This window comes from Falco peregrinus, chromosome 16, assembly GCF_023634155.1.
Source record: "Falco peregrinus isolate bFalPer1 chromosome 16, bFalPer1.pri, whole genome shotgun sequence".
Taxonomy (NCBI): domain Eukaryota; kingdom Metazoa; phylum Chordata; class Aves; order Falconiformes; family Falconidae; genus Falco; species Falco peregrinus.
The window spans coordinates 4,785,485-4,808,751 of NC_073736.1; the positions used below are offsets into that span (position 1 = coordinate 4,785,485).

At 54.8% G+C, this 23,267-nt stretch overlaps 1 protein-coding gene across 1 annotated transcript; it reads right to left on the reverse strand.

Annotated features, from left to right (window-relative positions):
- Positions 1-15,122: 15,122 nt before the first annotated feature.
- PPP1R15B (protein phosphatase 1 regulatory subunit 15B) lies at positions 15,123-22,809 on the reverse strand. Its single transcript, XM_027782594.2, has 2 exons — positions 21,068-22,809; positions 15,123-18,139 (listed from the first exon to the last, which is right to left on the reverse strand). The coding sequence occupies exons 1-2, from the start codon at positions 22,604-22,606 to the stop codon at positions 17,927-17,929; spliced, it is 1,752 nt and encodes a 583-aa protein (XP_027638395.2). The 5' UTR covers positions 22,607-22,809; the 3' UTR covers positions 15,123-17,926.
- Between the last annotated feature and the right edge of the window lie 458 nt (positions 22,810-23,267).

Here is a 23,267-nt window from a genome sequence, read left to right on the forward strand (position 1 = left end):
CCGTGCTGCCCGTGGGGCAGTGGGAAGGGGCTGCGCAGCCGCCACAGAGTGGGGCTTCCCCAGGTGGCTGCGGAGCTGCCAGATCCTGGGGAGAAACGAGGCTAAAGAGGAGATGGCACATTCCTCAATGTACTATTTCTGCCTGCTGCGGATTATCATGTTTCAAGCTAAGGAAAACAGAAGGGGGGGATGCTACTACAAATGCCTGAGAGAGGAGCAGCTAAGGAGCCGCGCTTTCCCCTCCAGCAAGCAAAGACAGGCAGGAGAAATCCCCAGCCCTGCTGAATCCTGGGGGCACAGATGGAGCAGAAAACAACCCGAGGCCCTGCCCGGCTGTTAGGGGTTCAGGCGGCTAGGGCAGCCTGCGGGGGATTAAGCCCCACGCTGCCCATCTGGGTGGGTGTTCGTGCTCCGTGCCAGGCCCGGCCGCAGAGCGATGGTGCGCACGGGTGTGCACACCCCCCCACCCCCCCATGGCATGGGAGCCACGGCCGGCAGGCAGGGGGATGCTGATGCATCTTCCCCATGTCATCGAGCAGCCGGGGGGCACGGCCACCATGGGCACAGTCGCTTCATCCTGGCAGTGCCAGGCATGGAGCTCACCCTCCTGCCTGTCCCTTCTCTCCCTCATCCCTGCCAGCCTGGCGGCTGCTCCCGCCGGTTTCTATGGGAACTCAGCAGGAAAACACGGTTTCCAGTGAGGTTTCCAGTGAAGCCAGCGCTGGCCCAGCAGCCCAAACCCAGGCGGCGAGCTGCCCCATCACAGCGTTTGCCTGGGGGACCCCCATGTCCAGCCTTGCCCAGGGAGGCAGGGACCCCTCGCCACAGCCCCTCTCCCCAAGGGGACAGCCTGACACACGGGCAGCGTGATGGGGTGCTCTGAGCCAGGACGGTGCTGGTGGCCCACTGCAGCAGGATGGGTGCCACAGCCTGCTGGGCTCCTCGGCATGGGCTGGGGGTGCTGGGGCTGCTTCCCCCAGGCAGATCCTGGCCAAAGCAGCCACAGACAGGCCAGAGAGGACAGGCTTTGCGCTTGCCATGTGATTTTTAGCAGACGCTCAAGAATTTTAATGCCTCAGCCACCCCCTCTCCAGGAGTCCTAATCCTAGCTCTGGCTGCCCGAGGGGCTGGCTTGGGTGGGCGATGGGGCTGGGCATCCCCCAGCCATGCCTCTGGCAGTCGGAGGAGGGAAGGAGACTCCCCTGGGGCCACCCAGGGAAGCCTCATCCTCTCCCAGAGGAATGAAGGGGATGAGAGACCGGTGCAGATTAGAGCAGGACAGCAGCTCTCCCCCATGAGGAAATGCCAGTGGGGTTCAGGGGAGGGGACGGGAGCAGCCACACGCACAAACAGAGCCTGGTGTGTGTGCACACGCGTGTGCATGGCTGCACCACAGGATGAGCCATACTGGGAGCAACGGTGCAGCAAGCAGTCGTCCCAGCTCCTGCCCTGTGCTCAGCCCTGGGGATGCACAACGGGATGCAGATGCTCTTGACGTGGAGAAGTGGGAGAAACCACCGGGTGCTGCTAATTCCCGGCTGCAAAGCAGCATGCAGCACTGCAAACAGCCTCACCTGCCTGGAAGGATGTTTCCCCCAGTAAATGCCACCCCAGTTCCCTCCGTGCCCGGTCCCTGGCAAGCTTGCCTGCACCCCTCCACACCCCAGGATGGCCACGCACCCCCCTCCCCGCTGCAGCTTCCTTCTCGCCTTCCCACACAGAGGGATTAAACAGCCGCTCCAGCAGCCATCTGGAGCAGGGAGCTGGGCCCCTGCACCCAAGGGACCGTGGCACACGTCACGGGCGGGATGGCAAGGCCAGCCGGTAGGGATCAAACCATGCACACCGGACTCTGCCCTCCCACACCACAGCACGGCCCCACGGCACAGCCCTCGGAGGGTGGCAAAGACCCTGCGAAGAGGTGATGGAGGGGCTGCATCTCCCTCTGCAGAGGGGTACCGCAGCCAGAGCGGGGGTCCCCACCGAGTCCTGGGGGAGGATGGCCCAGGGCGGCCAGTCCAGCCCTTTCCGCTGGGTTTAATAGACTCGTGGCGTATTTAACATGCCCCATCATGTGATGAATCAGACCCTGTTCCCTCAGATCTAACAGCGGCGCAACAAAGCTGCAATTGACTGCTCAGGGTAGCGGCTGTGGCTTGCGCGCCGTCTCCGGCACTGCCAGACACCTCGATGCAGGGGAGCCAAGCAAGCACAGCATCTCGCAGGCGACACGCATCCCCGAGGCGCTTCGCCTTTGCTCTCTGATGAGGAGGAGGAGGAGGAGGCTGGCTCTCCGCTGACAAGCAAGCGGTGAGATGGGAGCTGCGAAGCCCAGGGAAGCGCTCGCATCCCTGGGAAGCGCCAGACGACATCTCGAGCTCCATCCATCACAGCCTGTCCTGGCTGCGACCTCAGCAAAGCGCCCAGCCACGGGGGCCAGCCCCAGCATATAGGGTTGGGGGCTCTGGCCCATCTGAGCCCCCTGGTCACAATCATGGGGGTTTGGGGGTGCAGAGCCAGGTCTCCAAATGCCAGGTCTCTCCCAAAGCCTCAGCGCTGCCCGCCTGTGCACGGAGTCGGGTCCAAGCCCAGGGGACCCCAGCCTGCAGCCGCGGGGGTCCGGGGACAGAAAGCAACGCACAGCACAAACACCGCGTGGGGACAGCTTAGAGGGTCCCCACTTCTCACCTAAAGCACAGCAGGAGGGGGGGGGGCACGGGAAGCCTGGCCCCCAGCCCCTTGGGCAACCAGGAGGTGCTGACCCCCACCGCGCACCCTGCCTTGGCCATGGGGCACGCTGGGGCACCCCGGAGGGGCTGTGACACCCCCCACCACCCCCCGGCTGCAGCACAGATCCCCCCACCCTCCCCTAAGCAAGCACTCCCCCACAGCTCGCTTCCCCCCCCGCCTGCCCCACGGCACACGTCCCCAGCAGGGGGATGCTCTGCCGCCCCCCCGCCCCCCCCCCCCCGGCAACGCTCGGGAGAAGGAGGAGGAGGAGGAGGAAGAGGAGGAGGAGGAGGAGGAGGGGGAGGAGGAGGAGGGGGGAGGAAGGCAGCCGCGCTGCGGGCACTCACCGTGCGGGGCGGGCAGCGGCCGGGGCCCCCCCGCTGCCTACGGGTTCAGCATCCCGCCGGGCAGCCCGAGCCCCAGCCCGAGCCCGAGCCGGAGCCGCAGCCCGAGCCGGAGCTGGGCATGCTCGGGGGCCACCGAGCGGCACGTGATGCCGGGCTGGCACCGAGCACGGCGGGGGGGGCCGCGCCTGCCGCCCCCGCCCCCCGCGCTGTCCCCCCGCCGTGGCCCGGGGGAGACCGCCCCGGCCCCCCAGCATCACCCTGCCGCCCCACACCGCCGCACCTGGGAGGAGGGGGGGGCTGGACCACACTTCCCCCCCCCACCCCCGCACGCCTCCCCCCTGCATCCTTAGGGACAGGCGGGACCATGCTGCCAGCCTGCATCCCAGCATCGGGGGCGGGGGGGGGGAACAGCCGGGACCACACTCCCCCCCTGCATCCCAGCATCGAGGGGTCCACACTCCCCCCTGCATCCCAGCACTGGGGGGGTCCACACTTCCCCCAGCATTCCAGCATCAGGGGGCACAGCTGGGACCATGCTCCCCCCCTGCACCCCAGCATCAGTGGGGACAGCTGGGGGCATGCTGCTGGCCTGCATCACAGCTTTGGGGGGTCTGTACTCCCCCCCTGCATCCCAGCATTGGGGGACCGCACTCCCCGCTGCATCCCAGCATCAGGGGGGACAGCTGGGACCATGCTGCCCCCTGCATCCCAGTACTGAGGGGACAGCCAGGACCATGCTCCCTCCTGCATCCCAGCATCTCCTGGAGCAGGGGACCTCTCCATTCCCAGCCAGGCTCGTGGGACCCGCTGCGGTGGGTCAGGCAGCACCCCCAGGCTCTGCACCCCAATGAGAGCTGCTTGCAGGGGAAAGATGCAGCACCCGGAGGACGGGCAGCAAAACAGCTCAACAACCACAGCTTGTTCTCTGGAGCACAAAGGCCACCGCTCGGTCCCCTGGGCTGTGCCGAGGGCCAGCGATGGCTCAGGCAGGGCTGGCAGGACGCTTCCTCAGCCCTGGCCTGGTGGCAGGGTGACTCCCATGCTGCAGAGGCACTTGCAGAGGTGCTGGGGAGCTGCAAACTCCAGCCCTACAGCGATGGCACTGTGCCCTGATCTATGGCACTGCCCTACTTCTGCCTGTCAGAGCTGCCAGGCACCGCGGCTGGAACCCTGCCTGCACCCAGCACGCGCGGCCAGAGGCTCAGACCCACAGCACGCAGGGACCCTTCATCCTCCGCAGCCAAGCTGGGGTGGGGAGAGACAGGGGCTCTCCAGGAAGGAAAACCAGCAGCTGCCCTTGATCCTATAATCCCCCCATTAGCCACACGGCATTAGGGGCTGGGGAGGAGGCTGGCTTTCACTGGATGCTCTGCCTCCTGCATCTCCCCTTGCTTCCCCCACAGCGATGGGCAAGATGCCCCCTCCCTGCCGGTCCGCAGCAGAGGGACCCCTGCATCCCCAAAATTACACGTGGTGCCTGCAAGTCGCCCCCTCTCCAAGGTCTCTGTCCTCACAGCCGTTCCCCTGCTCCACAGGCAGCGGGGACCTGCTGGGGCTGCTCTATCCCCCCGCTGCCCTCCTGCTGCCCAGGAGACTCCCTGAAAAACAGCCCAGGAAGCCTATGAGCAACTGGAGAGCTGCGCTGCTCTCAGGGGAGCCCCCCCCAGCCTAGCCAGGCAGCTCTAAGCACCATCCGCATGTGCGCTCCAGCCAGGCTGGGGGGCCGGTTGTTCCGTACCCCCTTGCACAGACAAGAAGCACATGGTGCTGCTGCATCGGCTCCCAGCTCGGAGGCACGGACACAGCCGGGCCCTTTCTTCTGCAGGCAGAGAGCCAGAGGCAGGACTGGGGTGGGAAAGATCCCTTTTACTGGCAGCGCTTCCCTGTGGGAGCACCCAGCTGGGGCAGGGGGCTGGGTGCTGCCTTCCCACAGGGGGCTGGCACAGGCGGGAGGGTGCTCAGCATCTCACGGAGCCAGCGGTTCCCTCCTCTGCTCCCAGTTGGAGCCCCCCCACCTCCAGCTCAGATCCGCTTTGCGGCGGCATTCCCGGCTGCCACGGTGCACAGGGAATTGCGGGCACGGATAAGACGCTGAGCACACGGGGTGAACAACTGCAGGGGAGGATGGTCCCTGCTGTGGCAGAGCATCGCAGACGTGCTGCGGCCACGCAGCTCAGACCTGACCGGGAGGTTCGCCACCACAGCTCTCGCCCAGCAAGCCCCAGTCGCAGCAACGTCTGAGGCTGCACGACTCAAACACAGGGCTGATTCAAGGACACCTTGGCTCTGCTTGACAGATTAGACCAAATAGATAATCCCAGTGCTTTGCTCCGGCCCTCAGCCCACCTTGGGATCTTTGCTCTCGCTGGGTTTACAGCCGTCTGAGTGCACAGGGAAACCTCCGCACGGCCCCAGATAGGGACGGGCTCAAAGATCCCGTCTGAAACACACTCACCCAGCAGGACCTGGAGCCCTGTGCAAGGTGAGGCGGTGGCAGCCTGCAGCTCAGCCTGTCTAGACACCACCACTGCCCTGCCAGGGTCCCAGTTCCTGGACTGGAGGCAATGGGAAACAGCCCACTGGGATGAACCAGGGCTCTTGGAGCAACACCTCGGGCCAGATCCTCCCCGAGTTACACTCCTGTTGCGTTCACCCTAGCAAGCACAGCCAGCTCTGCGCCGCACGCCCCGGGCAGCGTGTGCCTCGGGGACCCTTTGCACCACTGAGCTCCCTCCCACAAGGGCAGGGTGCTGCAGGGCCCTGGAGAAAGTCCCCACTGGGTCCCGGGGAACCTTTGCCCGAGGGATGATGCAGGGTGGGGGGCTGGCTGGCTCACCCACGCCGCCCCGGAGCTGCCAGAGCGCTCAGAAGAGACATTTGCATCTGAAACGGTGACTTGGCACAGGAGCTCCCTTGCGCACAGGGACTGGGTGAGATTTGCCTGTCCCAGCAGCGCCGGTTGCAGGATCCAGGCACAGGACATAGCCCAGAGCGGGGTCTGGTCCCTGCTAAACACCTCCAGGGGCTGCCACAGGCACACAGGGACAGGGACCTCCAGCCTGGCCTTGCTGTGCTGTGCTGGCACAAGCTGGAGCCCTCTGCGAAAGCTCACGGTGCTCAGGTGCGCAGGGCTCGCTCACCGCAGCACCCCAGCAGCCCCCGGGATGTGGCCTCGCATACATCCACCAAACCCGACACGCTGCTTTCTCCCTTGCCAGCAAGAGCTCCGGGTTTGTCCCACGGCTGGGACCGCAGGACCTTCACAGCCACATCCGCAGCAGCATGGGACAAGCTACAGCAGGGCCATGGGCACCCACCCACCCGCAGCCAACATGGGCTAGCAGCACGGACCCTGGCCCCATCCTCTAGCTACTGCTGTGCTCCAAAGCCTCCCAAACCACAGTTTTACTGCCCTGGTCCTCACGAGGCTGGATTACAGCAGCCCGTGCTGCACTTGCAAGCATTTTGGTAGCAGCTGCCTCTGGGCAGAGACAAGCCCAGGGAGCAACATCCTCCGAGGCTGCAGTGGTGCTTGTGAGCGGGAGGCAAAACCTTCTCCCCCCACCCCCTTCCCACTTACTTGATGAAGTAGAAGCCCCCATGCAGCGTGGTGTCCACCTCCCAGCCTCGGGGCAGCCCTGGAAGGACAGGGCAGAAGCAGGGGTCACCCTCCCTGGCCTCACAGAACCCCTGCTCTCCCCGCCAGCACCCTGCTGCCAGCTGGGGTGCTGCAGCGGAGCAGAGCGCCTGCCTGAAGGATCTGCTGCTGGACAGTTAGCAGTGCCTGGTGAGGCACTAAGGGAGGGAACCACGGAGGAGCCCCCCTCGCAGGAGGCAGCACTAGAGAAGGGTGGGAGCACATGGGCAGGGAGTCACGGGATGATCATAACACTTGTGGGGTGCTGTGTCCCGCCGTGGTTGGCTCTCTAATGCTCAAACTTAAGTGGTTTGGGCCCCCTCCCCATCAGCAACAGGTCTCAGAGACTGCAGGGAGTCTCTCTGTGGAAGGGGAGTCTTAAATGTCCCCCAAGAGCATCTCTCCAGCTGGAAACCCCATGCCCGCAAGATGCAGCATCACCTCGCTCATGATTCGGAGTCCCCCTGACCCTCCCTAGCTGCAAGGCAGCTCCTGCTGGCTCAGGTTTTTAGCGTCTCCATTGCATTTCTGGAAGATTTCACTCCACACCCCCAGATTCTGATCATTTCCCAAGGAAAGCAGAGAGCAAACGCCGAGACCCGGGAGCCGTCCTTACCGGCGCAGGAGAAGTGCCCGCTCTGGATGGAGTAGCCTGTGCCAGGGTGCACCCAACTTGTGGACTTGGTCTCATCACTGCAAAAGACAGGGAGTGGGGCTGTCAGCACCCATGGGGGCCCAGGGAGCCCCTTCCCATCACCGGGGAGGGGTCTTTGCAATATGGGTGACTTTTCCAGCCAAAGGCGTGGAAGGATTGGATTTTTGGGAAAGAGGCGAACAGCATCTGTCAGGCTGGGACAGTGGTGAGCCCCAAGAAGAGAGAAGTGGGGGGAAAGGCGAGATGACCATGTGCCACAGGAAACCAGCCAGATGCAGAGACTTGCAGCAGGGGTTTTTCCATCCCACACTAAGCCCTTCCCCCCGTAGCCCCCCTAGCCACGCACCCCCTGCACCCCAGCTTAAACCCCATCCCCGTGTCAGCCCCTACTCCACGCAAGCTGCCAGGCAGGACCGTACTTGATGAAGAAGACGCGCCCGTCCCCGCAGACGCCGTAGGTCCACCTGCCCGGCAGGTCCAGCCAGTCGATGTCATCCCCCATGGGGGCGGCGGAGGGGGGGCTCAGGCACAGAGCAGTCCCACGCTTCGAGGAGGGACGGCACCTGGCTCAGGAACTGCCAAATAACTCCTGGTCCCCCCCAGGAGCAAACACTTGCTGGGCTCAGACCTTCCACCCAGACTCTGCTGCAAATAGGAGGGAGGGAGGGAAGAAAAAAAAAAAAAATTCCCAACCAAACCCATCAAGTTAACCCCCTCGGAGCTGGGCTGCCACCCTGCCCGCGAGCTGGGGTTCAGAGGGCATCCTCCCAGCACCGCAGCACGGCTCTCCAAATGACTCTTCGGGGCTAGCCCGTCACAGCTTCCTCCACTGCCTACTCAGTGTAATTACCATCAATTAACTCGGGGTGAGTAATTATGGAGTTGTTACTTCCCTCTCCTGTTCGTTTCAAACAATGTCAAATTCTTCTCCCCGTCTGATCTTGCAGCCAAGCCGAGGCAGTATGTAGGGCACCCTGATGATTATCTGCACTGCTCCTGGAGCTGCCCAATGGGTATTTTCTCTCTGGTTGTTCTTAGCCATCAATTAAATGTCTTTTAAGGCAAAAGGTGGGGTCTGGGAGGCACCTGGTGACTGTAAAGGAGGCAATTGCCCTCCTGTCTCAGCGGCGCCTTTGCAAAGCTTCTCCTGGCACAAGGAGAAAGATGCTGGTTCAGGAGAGGCCGGAGAGGTGGAAGGGAAGGAGCTGGTCCCCAAAGCAGGGAGGAAGGGGCTTGCCCGGCTGAGCTCAAGCTCAGCACCCACATCAGAGCAGTTCCCTGCCAGGATTTGGGGAAACCAGTTCACCCGAAGCCTCGGGAAGGCTCTTCCTATAGTTCTTTGGATGGCTGGGTAAGAAAAACACGTCTGGTTAGTCCCGGCGAGCCCGTTGGGAGAGCGTCTGCTGGGACTCTGGTGTAGCAGGGACCGATGTCACGGTCCTGGGCATTGGCTCGCCTGGGGAAGCTCCATTTGGTGGCAGAAATGTTTGGCTGCAAACTGTGGGCCAAGCTCGTGCCGTGGATGGGTCTTGAGGGTCGCACAGGTGAGCATGTGCTCAGACCCCCACGCTTGCAGCCCTGCGGGGGAAGGCACATGCAGGATTATGACATGCATTTGGCTTTTTGCAATATTGGGCTTTTTGCCTGGCTTTGGGCTGCCGGGGGATAGCGTTACGCCAAACCTGCCAGCCCCAGTTAGGTTACAGCCACTCTTATCACGTTACCATCTGTGAACCCGGCCGCAGAGCGAAAACATCAATCACCAGCCGATTAACGTCCACGGGAACTCCCGAGGCTTTGATGCTGCGATGCACCCCGAGATTGGGGAGGTCATGGCATGACCCCAAGGGAGCCAGCTCTGCCACCCCTGCCTCCGCCACCGCAGCCATGCCGGGGCTGTACGCAGGAGCCAAACGGCAGCCAAGAAATCCCAGAGCTTAATGCTCATGGCCAAACCTTGGGACCACACGAGCAGCCCGACGTGGTGGTGCTCCATCCACGTTAAACTGTTTCCATCCCTTTTTTTTTTCCTGGGGGAACCCCCAAAGCCAGCCCTGGCCAAGGGACGGCTTGCGTGGCACGTGCTGGCTCAAGGCAGCAATAGTTTTATAAAGTCAAACACAGCAAGAGGTCTGTTCCTAAACTGCCCTAATCCTGTTTCAGCGCTGGGGGAGGCACTGTGGGGACAACTACGGGTCCTCCTGGCCACCCTACCCCTGCAGCCGCTCTCAGGCGGGGTTTTCTTTACTGGGAGCAGCCTCTAAGCTGAGCCATGGCTTGTATGTGCTTTAGTTCTCAGCGCAAAGATTTTGGGGACCCGGGGTCTGCGAGCAGCTGGAGGCACGGCTCCCGAGACTCCTCTGAGATCTCCCCATCACACAGCTTTCGGGACCGAGCTTTCAACCCCCGTGCCAATTCGTTTGTATAGAGCTGAAACAGAAACCTTAAGAGAACCAGAACCAAAGGAGCCGCCTGCGGTCCCAGGGTCAGGAGCTCAAACCCTCTCCAATTACCCTACAGTTACTCACACACGCACCTTTAGGGTGTGTGGGATCAGGGTCCATGCCAGATAAGCTCACCTGATCCTAAAAGATTTTCTTCCTTCTCTAGTGACCCCCAGGGAGGGATGTTTTTCCCTGATCACGAATATTCTCCAGGTCTCCCTTGCTTGACCATGGCAGTTACAGAGGGCCAACTCGACTGAACATCAGCAAAGAGCAGGAGCTGGTGCAGCCCCCAGGGGTAAGTAACGCTGAGGTTGTTGGAGGGTTTGTAGGACCTTCAGCCAAGAATTCTGAGCAGCTCCAGGCTCTCTCCCGCCAGGTAAATAAATCAGCTTTTATTGCTTTCCACAAGAGAATTTCCCCCCCCTATTTCTTTCTATCTTAATCCAATGGAAATTCAAAGGGGAAATACCAGCGGGGCTTTTTGTTTTCATTTGGTTTAAAATCCTTTTAAAAGCTCCTTGTTCACAACCATCCAGCTTAGGGAGGAAGGGGACAGCGAGCAGGCACACACCGAGGTTTTCTTCTCAACCCCACCCTTACTCAATGCTTCTACTGATGGTCCCAGGGAGGGTCCCACAGCACCAGGCACCACCCCTGCCCTGTGCACAGGGATAGGGAGGGATGGGGAAGCCACCGGTCTCCCACGGGACTATCCTGAGAGCAGAAGCCCACCGGGTGGGAAATGGATTTGCATGGGGACCAGGCACACGGATGGAGAAGAAAGCCCAGCAGATGTGTTTGCTATAGCAAGAAACAGCCCCAGCACACCAGCCACCTTCTGGAGATGCTTCTGGAAACACCGGCAAGCCCAGGGGCACCAGGTCACCCTTGTGTGCGAGACGCTCATTTGGGCAGAAGGGTTTCACTTGCCAGCGTGCCAGGAGCCTGCGGAGCAGCCACTGGCAGCCACCTCCCCCTCCATCCACACAGCACCAAGCCTTCGCTTCAAGCCACGGTGGGACCACACGGAGAACAAAAGGCAAAGGGAGCGAAGCATGCGGAAAAGGGCTGCGCTGGGTGAGCCACGGTGTGACACAAGCACCGCCGCGGCTCAGTCGTGGTCAGAGAAGACACCCGGCCCATCGCAGGTGACCTGGCCTGACCAGGAAAGCGAACGAAGGCTGAGGATGTTTCCTGCACGGAGCCCTCGTGGGTCAGATGTTAGGAATGTCACAAATCCGGGCGCTTTGCACAGGAAAGGATGGTTGTCGCGCTCGGTCCACATGTGCCTGTCGCACCCTGATGCTCCCACCAGAGCAAGGTGGCAGAGCACCTGGGGGCCACCGTGGAGTGACAGGTGGGAGGGGGCCACACAGAAGTCCCCTGGGGGGGTGGTGGCCCCAGCAGCACTGCTGGCTGCGAGTCCCACGCTGCCGTACGGTTCTGGCACCATCTCCTGGACAAACGCTTCCCCAGAAACCAGACGAGAAACGCAGCCGCAGAGCGAGTCGGCCAAGCGCTTCCACTGAGCCCAACCTGATGCAGCCCAAGATGCGAGTTTTGCCCCGTCCCTGACTATCAACAGACAACAATCTGCCTCCTGTAACTCCAAGCTGTCATCTCCTCCCTCTCTACTCCACGCACTGCCCATCCAACCGCTCAAAAGCCTCACCAGAGCCAGGCTGGGGACACCATGGCCATCCCACCGCCGGGGCAGGCAGGAGCACGCTGCTCCTTCTTGGCTTTCCCAGCTTAGACCAGTAATCACCTCAGGTGAAAGCGAGCTGCTAAGCAAAAAAGCTAATTGCTTCATATTCTTTATGTCTGGTTGTAAACTGCTTGTAATTTGATAGATGGTGCCAGGGAAAGCCGCTGCTGGGAGTGCTGGTGGGTGCTGCTCTGTGGATCCTACAGGATGGGTATGCTGGAGCCCAGACACCCAGATTGCAAGCAGATGTTTAACAGCCTTTTATCACATTTACCACCAGGCACAGCAACCCACCGCTCCCACATCCACCCCCGAGATCTCCAACCCCTTGTACAGCTTGTTACCATAGCTCCCAACAGCCGGCATGGGAGCAGGCAGGGAAAGGTGCCAGGAAAACATCCCTCCAGCTCTAGAAGTAAAATCTTTTTAACTTGCTCCTGCTTCCCCCTTTGCCAGAAGCCTCGCTTAACCTCAGATCTGGCCTGAATTATCTCAGCAACCTGAAACAGCAAGCCGAAAACAAGAAGCAGGGTGCGTGAGAAGGGAAGGGGGAAAGGTGCTGAGTCCAAACGTCCCTGCTGGGTCTTTCTTCTCTGCACAAAGTCCCTGCAAGAGACCTGGGACTGTATCCCAACCGCTCGCAGCCAAAGGTTGCTCTTTGCATGCAAAGGGCTGCACTCGGTAGGTATTTTCCATTTCTGACGAGGTGCCTCGTCTCCTGGCGTTTCCCACGGGGCGAGGAGCAGCTCCCGCTGGGCTGGCAGGCAGCGCTGGGGCAGGAACGGCGGCTCCGGAGCGATGCTGAACACGCTGCTTCCATTACCCAAACCTTCAGCAGCGAGGCCCCATTTTCCAAGCAGGACCTTTCCCTGCTCTGTACATAGCTAGCTTCCCCCAAGACAGGCGTTTAGATGCAGCCTGAGACGGTACCACCCAGCGCTGCCCAGGCTGCACCCGCGACGAACGTAGCAGGAATTTTATCTTCAGCGGCTTTGTTGCACGAGCTGCTGGGCTAGTGCAAACCAGGCTTGTCCCTGGAACGGGGGGGAACTGTGCTGAGAAAGACCTTTCCCCACAGCCGCTTCAAAGCTTTGAGTCCAGCCCACCGGAGCTGGATAACCCAAACTGTGCGGTTCTACAGGCAGGGGTTTTATTGGATTATTATTTTTTATTGCAGGAAGCAACGCAGGTAGTGATTGCAAGAGGAATAACGGACAAGACAGCTCATGCGGCTAGCAAAATGCCGCATACCATCCTGAAAACACGACAGGCAAGCAATGAATAGCCAATGTGCTCATACAGCTGGGGCGGCTGCAAAGCAGCCTGTATTTTTATTGCTAACAGTCTTATCGTGAGCATTAGCAGGAGGGGCAGATGGATGCCTGCTACTAATGGCCTCTAATACTTTATACCCTCAAGACTAATGGACAGCTTTTACAAGACTTCATTTCCCCCCTCCCACCGAAACGGACCTTGGATTATATCCGAGCTACAGCCCGTGGGGCCAAGGCCACGCAGCTGGAAAGCAGCGGAGTCTCCCCGGAATTGCAATCACCTCGTGATTCAGCGTTGCCGCCTTCTCCTGCCTGCCAGTTTCAGAAGAAACTTGCTTTTGTGGGACCAAACCAGCTTCGCGGCACTATTAATTTGCAAACGGCATTTTAGTGGGCACCGTGAGCAGTGACTACAAAAATAGTAGCTTATTTACTCCCCTTGTGCTTTGCTGACAAACAAGTTCTTAAGTCCCGTGGAGAAGATGCAGCTACCAGAGCAAGAACAATTCTACTCTAACACAGATAAATTGTCAACTGAATTCCAACTGCAGACCTCGGTGCTGATAGAATAAAGAAATCCCAGCAGGATTTCTACATTCCAGATGGCATCTGGATACACTGCCAAACACACAGAAGCTTTCATTTAGCACACTAACTATATTTCTTTAAGCTAGCTCACTGAATCAAGAGGAAATTACAATGTTCATTTTTAAGGCAGATTTTAGAGCCAGCAGAACAGGTAAATATGACTTAAAAAACAAAAACACTTTAAAAAGCCACCATAATTATAATGTTCACTATGTTCATCTTTGTTCAGTGTTCTCAACAGGGTACTGCAGGAAGTTCAGACAATGTTTTTCCTTGTCTCATCCAGCAGTTTTCTACCCATGCTACTCTTAGAGAAACAAACACTGCACAATGGTGTTGTAGAGATGCCCAGACAAGGCGCAAGCACAGGATGAAATGCAGCTTGTGCTGCAAGACAGGAGCAAACAGTACACAGTGCCATTCCAGCCCCGAGCTCCAAGCAACACTCTTCCTTAAGGCATCAACTAAACAATGAGTAACTTGAAAGTTCTCCCCCTAGAACGTTGCTGTAGAAGAGTGACCAACCCGTGGCCCTTGAACTCATTCCAGAGATTCCTGAGCCATGACCATGTCACACAGGGAGCAGAGCTACTGGTAATGCTTGCTCATCACCAGTATCGCTGCTCCGGAGGAAACTGGTCAGCAGGGTTTTGGTGGAGACCGAAATCGTGACTCACACCCACCCAGGCCAGCCTCCTTCCCCACAGTGTGCCCCTCGGAAAACCCTGGAAAAGCTGATTTGTGCCTGCAAACCACTGCGGGCACCTGTATCCTGTCACTCCGATACGTAAAGCTGACTTCTCGTTGCTGCCAGCAGCAGCACAACACTTCCAGCCTCCTCCTCCTCAGCCAAGAGCCACCACCCGAAGCAGCCCCAGGCAGGGGCACAACATCCGCAAAACACCCAGTTCCTGCGAGGATTTCTAGCTTCACGCTTCTGGAAGTCCGTGCCATAATTCTCTAGCCAAAAAAAAAAACCCCACCCCATGGACTGACAGACGCAGCTTTACACAACACAACAAAAAAATAACCTTCATTAAAAATAATTACGCTGGATAACATTGCGCAGGATGAAGTGTTAACTGGGCAATGCCACCTCTTGCTGTATCCTGAGCTCCTTACCAAACATTTTACTCCAGTTCATTAAAATGTAAACAAGGGAACAAATACTACACCGCCTTGTAGGCCAACGCCACGTGGCAAAACACAGGGAAGTGTTCTGGCTCTTTTCCAGCTGAAGGAAGATCAGATGTTTGGCACCCTCGAGTCACTTCTACTCACAGGTGACACCTCAAATTTGTTTCAGAGCAAAACCTGAAAATACTCCAAAAAACCCCATAAAAAAACCCCTTCAAACCCATGCAGTATTCATATTTAAAGTTATGCTAACCAACGAGCAAACTAAAACCAGAGCTCAATACTGGCACCAAAACCTTAACATGCCTGCTCGCACCAAAACCTCGTTAGAATACAACTAATTGCATTTGCACACTTTGTATTTTAGCTTAAAAGCTTCACCAGTACAAGGAACCCTTACCATCACACATTTACTGGTTTGGAAGGAAATTCACAGGGGAGAGTGCCTGCTTCTAAATTGCTATAACCTCCTCCAAAACACTAAAGGTGATAAAAAAATATTTAATATTCTTGTAAAGCCACACGTACGTACACAAATCGTGCTCTTGCAGTTACCCAACGTCCCTTCTAAGTTCCTTCAGAGAAAAACAATTTGGCACTATCTTGCAAATATCTTTATTACAATTTACAGATTAGTTCTGAATAGTTTTATTATGTACAGAAATAGAACTTTAGATATAAAACCCCAACAAACTTGACACAAATCAATTAAAATCTGTATAAAGCCAATGTCGCAGGTTTTCTAACTTCCTCTAAATTATACAAAAATAAAATCTGATAGGTACAGTTTTGATTTAAAGTTCAACAAGTATTATTTTTTACTGTCTCACTCAAAGCACTCAACACATGTACACATCCTGCATGACCATTTTAAGATATGTTACAGGGAAAATGGTGACAACCAAGCTTAGCTTGCTTTTAAGATGAAGTTTATGGTGATGAATTTAGTGTTACCTATCCCCTTACACTGGATGCTTTGAAAACGTGAGGTTTGAAGAGTGGAAAAAGCTTACCCAAGCAGGTACGTCTCGGTGAGAATCAGCAGTGTTAAGAGCTGAGCGCTTGCTACACTGCAGGCTGGAAAAGAATAATTTCTCAAATATTAAAGCACTTTGTGAGTAGCCGGTTTTAATCTAGTTTATATCCAATTTGTCCATTCTGTTCATTTCCAGCTATAGCCTTTTCCAAGCCTCTGCACACAGTGGAGCAGTATTTGCAGGTGTTAACTGACACCACTCTGAAGCACCGATCGCTACCACTTACAAGCACCAGTAAATCAAGTGAGTTGTCCAGAGGAACTGAAGCACCACGTTCTCCAAGATCAAAGAAACCAGGAGAATCACAGAAAAATTACTATAGTATATTTTACTAAGAGCAATGAACAGCAGTTTTTAATTACCAGTCACACCTGGACCACAAATCAGCAGATTTTCTATTTTTGTTCTACATTTATCATCCCACATGCTTTTTCCTGAACTAAAAAGCAGAACACCTGTTGTCAAATATGACACAGGAAAACAAACTCTTAAAAATTCAGAGTTATTTCACAGGATCTGAGGGCACGATTAGAATTACAATTTCGCAACTAAAATTCTCTTTTGTAGGAAAGGAAAATCCCCCCCCCCCCTTTGTTTTTTCTAATGCCATGGGGATGAAAAATAATATTGCTGCATTGCTTTCAAGTAGCCAGTCTGCAAGGCTGCTTGACTTTCAGCTGTATTTTAAGTTTACAGGACAACTCACCTGTAGTCCAGTTAACCCTCTGAATTTCGTAATTGTAACACTTCTAACTTGGGAGCAGAGAAAGGCAATCTTTAAATTCAAAGAACATACTTCAGGCAATAAGAATAAACTATAAACCCAAACCCTCTGAAATTTGAGGCAGAATTAACAGATGGCCAAAAAAATGGCACAATAAAGCAGAAAATGCAGCAAAGCGCTGTGGAGCATTCCTCTTCATGTGTAATTTTCTTTCAAATTAAAAACTGTAATCATTAATGAGATGGCAAATCTGAAGTGGTTTTAGGTTTCTCCCTTACAAAAGGGAAACAATTCTAGTCAGCTGAACGAACTAAGTAGCAAATCATTTATTGACACAACTTTGCGCAAACAAATATGAATTCTTTGATGGTTGCTATTTATTCCATTGCATGAAATCTCATGCCTGCTTGCGTAACAGCCACACAACAGCCTTCAGGTCCGAACACATATCCCAGCGGTGCTGCTTTTTTATTTTGACTGAAACAGAACATTTTAAGTTAGGAACATAAATAAGGAGTGTTTTCCTCCCACTGAGGACCTCAACTTTCAGACCCCAAATGTGAAATGTTGTTTTGGTACCAGAGGAACAAAAGCGCAGACGCAGAGAGATATTAATACTGGCTTTTGGTAAAGAACACAGCGATTTGTAGCCTTAGATTTCCATCAGCCAAAGATAATTCCCCTTACCAGTATCAGAACGAGCATATTAGATACAAGAAAGATGAAGAAGCCTCCACTTCAATTCATCTTCACAAAGCAGAATCAATTCTGGCAAAGTTACCCCAAGGTTAACTGAAGAACTACAGGGTAGTTCCCTGTGCACGGCTACCTAAATTCAAACTATCAGCCATAGCCTCAACACATACCTTGAAGCTTTAATTATTTATCAGGATGAGGCCTTTTTCACTGCTCTGAAAGCAAAGAGGTTTGGTGCACATGCAGCCAACACCCTTTGGACCAGTACTGGGTAAAGGTACTATTTAAATAAAGACAAACCAAAGGGTCTGTAGTGTACCAGAGTTCCTCTGAATCCCCCAGTGTGCTAGACTGAAATATTAAGACATCAAAGCATTACATAAACACTCAAACACTAGATTACATGCAAAACTGGGATCTTAAACCAATAAATTATCTGCTTTGCACAGCAGAGTTACTAGCTAACAAAATTTGAGACTTTTGTACAAGTTAGAGAAAATGGATAACCACAAGAAAACAGCACATCCCCCTAGAAACTTTAAATCAAAACTGCAGTAACTAGGTTCTGAGCCTCATAAATATTTCCTTCAAAATAGGTTTTGTTTTTTCAAAGTGCAAAAATCCAACTTAATAGTCACCACTTCTCAACATATGGCAGACAAGGCATTTTTGGAATGGATTTAACCTAAAGCAGTCTGTTTCTCAAGTGTTACTTAAAAGGAATGCAATTATACTACCCTTACTCTTGATGATACTCAAAAGATTTTGTCAGGATATCAAAATGGGGGACACAGGTATATTTGATGGCTGAATATTGAACTGGGGAAAAAAGTGCTAAAATCCCACTTCTCCCCCCATTTCAAAATAGCGCGTGCAGCTGCCACCTCACGTTTTGAACATTTTCATGAGTGCTTAGGGTCAAACAACTACCAGATCTTTTAAGGTGCTAGAAGAGATCAACCCTCTTGTAGTAGGTTTCTTGGAGTCTATTAAATACTCTTTGTCTATGTTCTGTGGTGAAGCAGTATCCTATGGCTTCTTCTGTTTCTTGAATACGTTTCTGGAACCTGCATCCATCTCGTGCAATCTCTTCCCAGGGTCCTTTACGATCCTCTTCGCTGCTTACGTAATACTCCGTAACTTTCTCAAGGAAGGTTACCTGGAAAAGACAAGACATTTACTAAAGCATTAGCCAAGCACTCAAGCGAAAGGAGCTTAGTATTTATTTGCACGTACTATTATTTATTTTTCATCACAACTTATTAAATGCCTAATAGCAAGAAGTCTCAGATATGCTATCAGTCCACGCTACGTCTCTGCACCACCTAGGCCAGAGTACATTTCAACTCTCAGCTTTAAAAACAACCAGGTGTTGACCTCCCCCTCTACCAAGAGCAGAGCTCAAACCACTAGTTTCTAAACTGCAGCCCAAGAGGCCTCTTTAGGCTGAGGGCAGATCACACAACGTTCCCTGTGAAATAACACCAGCCCCTCCCTGACCTCAGTACTGGGTTATGAACTTAATAGAGAGATACAGTTCAAGCAGGTTCCTCAGTAGGACATGTCAGAACACTCAAGGCTAGAAATATGCTGTCGGCCCAAATCTGATTACGGAAGCTTACATAATAAAAAAAAAGGCAGAGTTGTTGTCCTGTAGAGTAAGCAACCACGTGAGCCAGCTCCTCCTTCAGCACCAGGCAAAGAAATCACTATGCTACATGTAAGGAAGTGACACTCATCATGACGTGACTGGAACAAACCCGTGTACTTAGAGCTGGTATCAAATTCCAGTGTGTTTAAGTTCATGCAAGGAAATGAAGTCCTGACACTCTAGAATACACACAAAAACTTTCACTCTTTGCTATTTTCAAGACCCATTAAGCTACTTTAACAAAGAAACCTTATAGGCTCAGGATCTAAACTTGACAGTATTTAGACTATTACTATAGTAACTGTTTAAGTTCTTCTGTTATCAAGTGACAGGCACAAGCCAGACTATTTCAGGCTTCTACTGAACTACGTATTGCTTCTCATTTAGCTCTACAAGAGGCACAAAACTGAAGAACAAACTAACTAGCTGTCAGCATCCATCAACTCTCACCCCAGGACTAATTCTCGAAGACAAGGCAAACTATTGTTACAGATTACTCCACTGAGTCGCTGCAGGACAACTGCTTCTGGAAGGTCAGGAAAAAAGGTGGGGACATTCCTACATTTTATTAATACAGAGTCCTACTTTCATGCCCAGTTCACGCTAACACCATGAGGAGTGTAGAGTGAGACTGTTTTTTGTGGTAGAGTCATCTTCTAACCTTCTCAAAAACCACAGTTACAAAAGAGAGGACCTACAGGAATAATCAGCAGCTGAGGATACAGAGCCACAAGAGACTGTAAGCAACTTCCAGAAGTCATCGAATTCTAGTGCAGTGATCCCAAATTACTGCTGAGTTACCTGCGAAAGCAAGGACACCAGACCCCACGTGTCCTCGCACAGTGTCAACACACTGCCAACTCCTAAGTGAAACAAAACACTCCCAGGTTTTATGACTTTTCAAATATGAATATAGCTGCTATTTGATTGCAGGATGCCCGATAGGAAATAGCCTTAACTTTTAGATTTTCTGGGGACACCTCAGTCACTGCTCAGCAATCTCTGCTGTTTGCACACAGGCATAATTAAGTATCTGTTTCCCAGCACACAGAGCTGTTACATCAGCCTATCCCTCTGCGATTTCCTACCTTGCATCCTTTTTACATCAGTCTACGGTACCCTCGGGCACAATTACTGGAATCTGTAACGTCATGCTAAATATTGCACCTAGATCATCGTTCTTTCACCATGTCAAGAGATTACACAGAATCAAACAACACATTAGTCAAAAAATTACTACCATTAACTCTACACCCCTGATCCTCAACAAGATTTTAGTTGCAGCAGTGTTACCTCGCAGCATTTCAGACAGGTGTTGTCAGTTACAAAGGACCTCTTGGAGGAACAGTCTGAGCATTTTCCACTTAGATTAAAACGCAACAGTTTGTCCTGTGTGAACCGTTAACTTTTGTAAATGCCACCTGCCCTAACACAGGTATGAATTTACCTCCAAGCCAGGCTCTCAGTTAAAGGCGCAAACACATCTCCTCCCTGTAAGAACACTAAAGCAAGCAGTTATACAAGCTTTCTATTTTGATAACTTGTTACACTAGTGTATCACCCTGGGACTTTGTATCACAAGCTATTTATTGCTCCTACAAAGGTCGGCAGTGTCAGGCAAGTCTCAGACATCACGCCTGAAAAGCCATCTCGTACATCTGTAGCATCACAACACTTACGAAGACAAATTTATTATTACTATTTACCTGAATCCTAGCACATATCAGAAATTTTTTAATGCACAAACTCCTCGTAAACACATTACACTTCCAGTTTGTGCTCAAAAGCCCAGTTCCAGATTACATCCTTTTTATAAACGACTGCTGAATTACAGTAGTCTCTTAAATGGAAGTGGGATTATTACTGCACTTCGTATTGAAACTTCAGTGGCTTACTGCAGCATGTCTTAACCCACAACAGAAGAGCTCTTTCTACAAGAGAAGACATTTATAACCCAAGCAGGCTTGTCCCAAGTCCTAACGTTCACAATGCTTGAGGTCTCAATCACACTACATGCATGACAAGTCCCTAAAATACATCATCAACATTATTCATAACAGAAACCCGTACTTTCCAAAGGAAAAACTTACACCACAGTTCTCATGTTTCTCCCATGACGAAAACTGCCTTACAACACAAATACAGAATGAAAACTACATCTTAAACGGAAAATTTAACTTCAAGTCTAGAAAAGAAATTTAAAGACATTATCTGCCCATTATCTGAATCACAAACTCTACCATCACGTGTAAAGGATGAGGCACACATAAATAATTAGACCAGAAGCTCACGCGGGCATGATCTGGCCGGAATCCTGGCACAAGTGACCTCATCCACTCACATACTACCTAGCACAATGTGGGTTTGTTGGTTGTTGGTTTTTGTTGGTTTTTTTTAGCATCCCCAAAACACAAAACCATAAACAAAAGTATATACCTTTTTCCGCTTGGTATTTCTACATTTCCCACCAGAAAGAATGCCATGCTGCACAGTGACCCCACAATTACGTTTTTCCAACTGCACCCGACAAACAGTTAAGTGACTACGTTCAGAAGTGACCAAAGTCGGCCTCTCTGCTCCTTTTAAACCAGGTGTCCCTTTCTTCTCCGCTGTTTGAAAGGCTGCCTTGAAATTTAAAGGATTATACGGATCATCTGAGGTACAGAACGAATTCCAAAGTTTCAAGTTTTCTGCCTCATCCACACTGCTACAGTCCCATTCGTCCTCCTCTTCAGAACTAGGGCGAGGAGACCCTGAGGACTCCTCTGCCCATGAAGAATCTTCCTCCTCCTCCTCCTCCACCTCTTCCACATCTGACATATCTTTTCCTGGCTCACTGGAAGATGTCTGAATGGTGGCTGTGAAGTTCTGAGGGTTGTACGGATCCAAACTGTAAAAGGAATTCCAGAGATGGAGCCTTTCCCCGTCCTGGCTACCGGCCTCCGAATCTGAGGGGAGCCCTTCACTGTCAAACCCATCGTCATCATCATCATCCCAGTCTTCCTCGTCATCTGCGCTGTCCTCCCCACTGGAAACTCCCCCCATGATATAGTCTATTAATTTATTCGCACAGGCAGGTCTGGCTGAAACCGGCAGGTTTGGCTCTATTTCGGAGTCCTCCTCATCCTCCTCAGCTGAGGCTTCCCCCACAGGTGCCGCTTCCTCAGCTGAACCCCTCAACCCCTCCTGCTCCAAGCGACCACCTCCGGGCTGTCTCCCCGCGTCGCTCGGCTCCTCGGGCCGCTTCAGCTCCCCGGCATGGCACCGCTGCTCCCGCTGCCCCCCTACCTCTTCCTGACAAGCGCCCTTGTGCTGCTGCTCCTCCTCCAGGCTGTGGTAGCCGTGGTCCGGGTCCGGCACGGCCAAGTGCCACCGCTGGAGAAAGGCCAAGCGCTTGCTGCGGAGGAACTCGGCCTCCGGCAGGGCGGCCCGGGCGGGGCAGCCTCGCCAGGCGGCGGCGGGGACCTCGGCCCGCAGGGGCTGGGGCAGGTGGCTCTTGCCGGAGCAGCCGGCCTGGCCCTGCTCCGGGCCCAGCACGTACAAGTCCACACGCGGGCCGGGGAAGGACACCAGGCTGCTCCGCACCAGCCCGGCTCCCCAGAGGCCCGGTGGGGCCTCCTTCTCCCGCTCTCGCCCCTTCTCCAGGGGCTCCTCCGCCCACGGCAGCGTCTCCTCGGGCCAGTCCAGCGAGGCGGCCGGCTCGGGCAGCAGCAGCAGCGGGCCCTTGGGCGGCTGCCCGCTGGCGGGGCAGAGGGCACTGCTCAGCGTGGGGCCGGGCAGCAGCCGCTGCAGCAACGCGGGCAGCGGGGAGAGGAGCTGCGACATCAGCCGCAGCCAGGAGAAGGGCGGGCTCGCCTGGGGCGAGCCGCCGGCAGGGGCCGCGCTGGGCCCGGCCAGCTTAGGCCAGGCCGCGGCCAAGCCTAGCCAGGCCCGCCCCAGGCCGGGGCCGGCGCGATCTCGGCCGCTCGGCTCCATGAGCGCCGGCGAGGGGCAGAGGAGACTCTTCAGCGCTCCCAGCGGTGCGGTCGGGCCTGCGGAGCGGCGCTCCGTCCAGGGGCTGCGGGGCGGCGGACGGCGGGCGGCTGCTCTCGGGTACTCGGCTCCATCCTGCTGCGGGCGGCGGCACAAAATGGCGGCGCGGGGCCCAGCGCAGCGCCTCAACCCGCCCGCGGCCGGCGCCGGCCCAACGCGCAGGCGCCCGCCCGCCCCCGCCCCGTCACCGCGCGTCGCCGGCCCCCATTGGCCAGCGGCGCGGCGTCAGGGAAGCCACGCCCCCCGGGCGGCCGCCGGCGGGGCGGAGACACCGCCCCTCCTTCCGCGTGGGGATTGCATCAGCCGGAGGGCGCCGCGCGGCAGCGCCCCCTCTGGCGGCGAGGGGAAACAGCGGGGGGGCAGCCACGTCCGGGGGGACGCCCGGGTCCGGGGGCAGGCAGAGGTGCAGGCAGATGTGCAAGTAAAGATGCGGGCAGATGTGCAGGCCGAGATGCAAGAAGATGTGTGGGCACAGGCGCAGGTAGATGTGCAGGCAGAGATGCAAGAAGATGTGCAGGTAGAGGTGGGGGCAGATGTGCAGGCTGAGATGTAAGAAGATGTGTGGGCACAGGCGCAGGCAGATGTGCGGGCAGATGTGCAGGCA

What these genes read in the sequence shown, in the direction of transcription:
- PPP1R15B (XM_027782594.2), bottom strand. Translation starts at nt 22,606, where the DNA reads ATGGAGCCGAGCGGCCGAGATCGCGCCGGCCCCGGCCTGGGGCGGGCC. An exon ending in GAAATACCAAGCGGAAAAAG is followed by an intron (nt 18,140 to 21,067) that starts GTATATACTTTT and finishes TGTCTTTTCCAG; the next exon opens with GTAACCTTCCTTGAGAAAGT.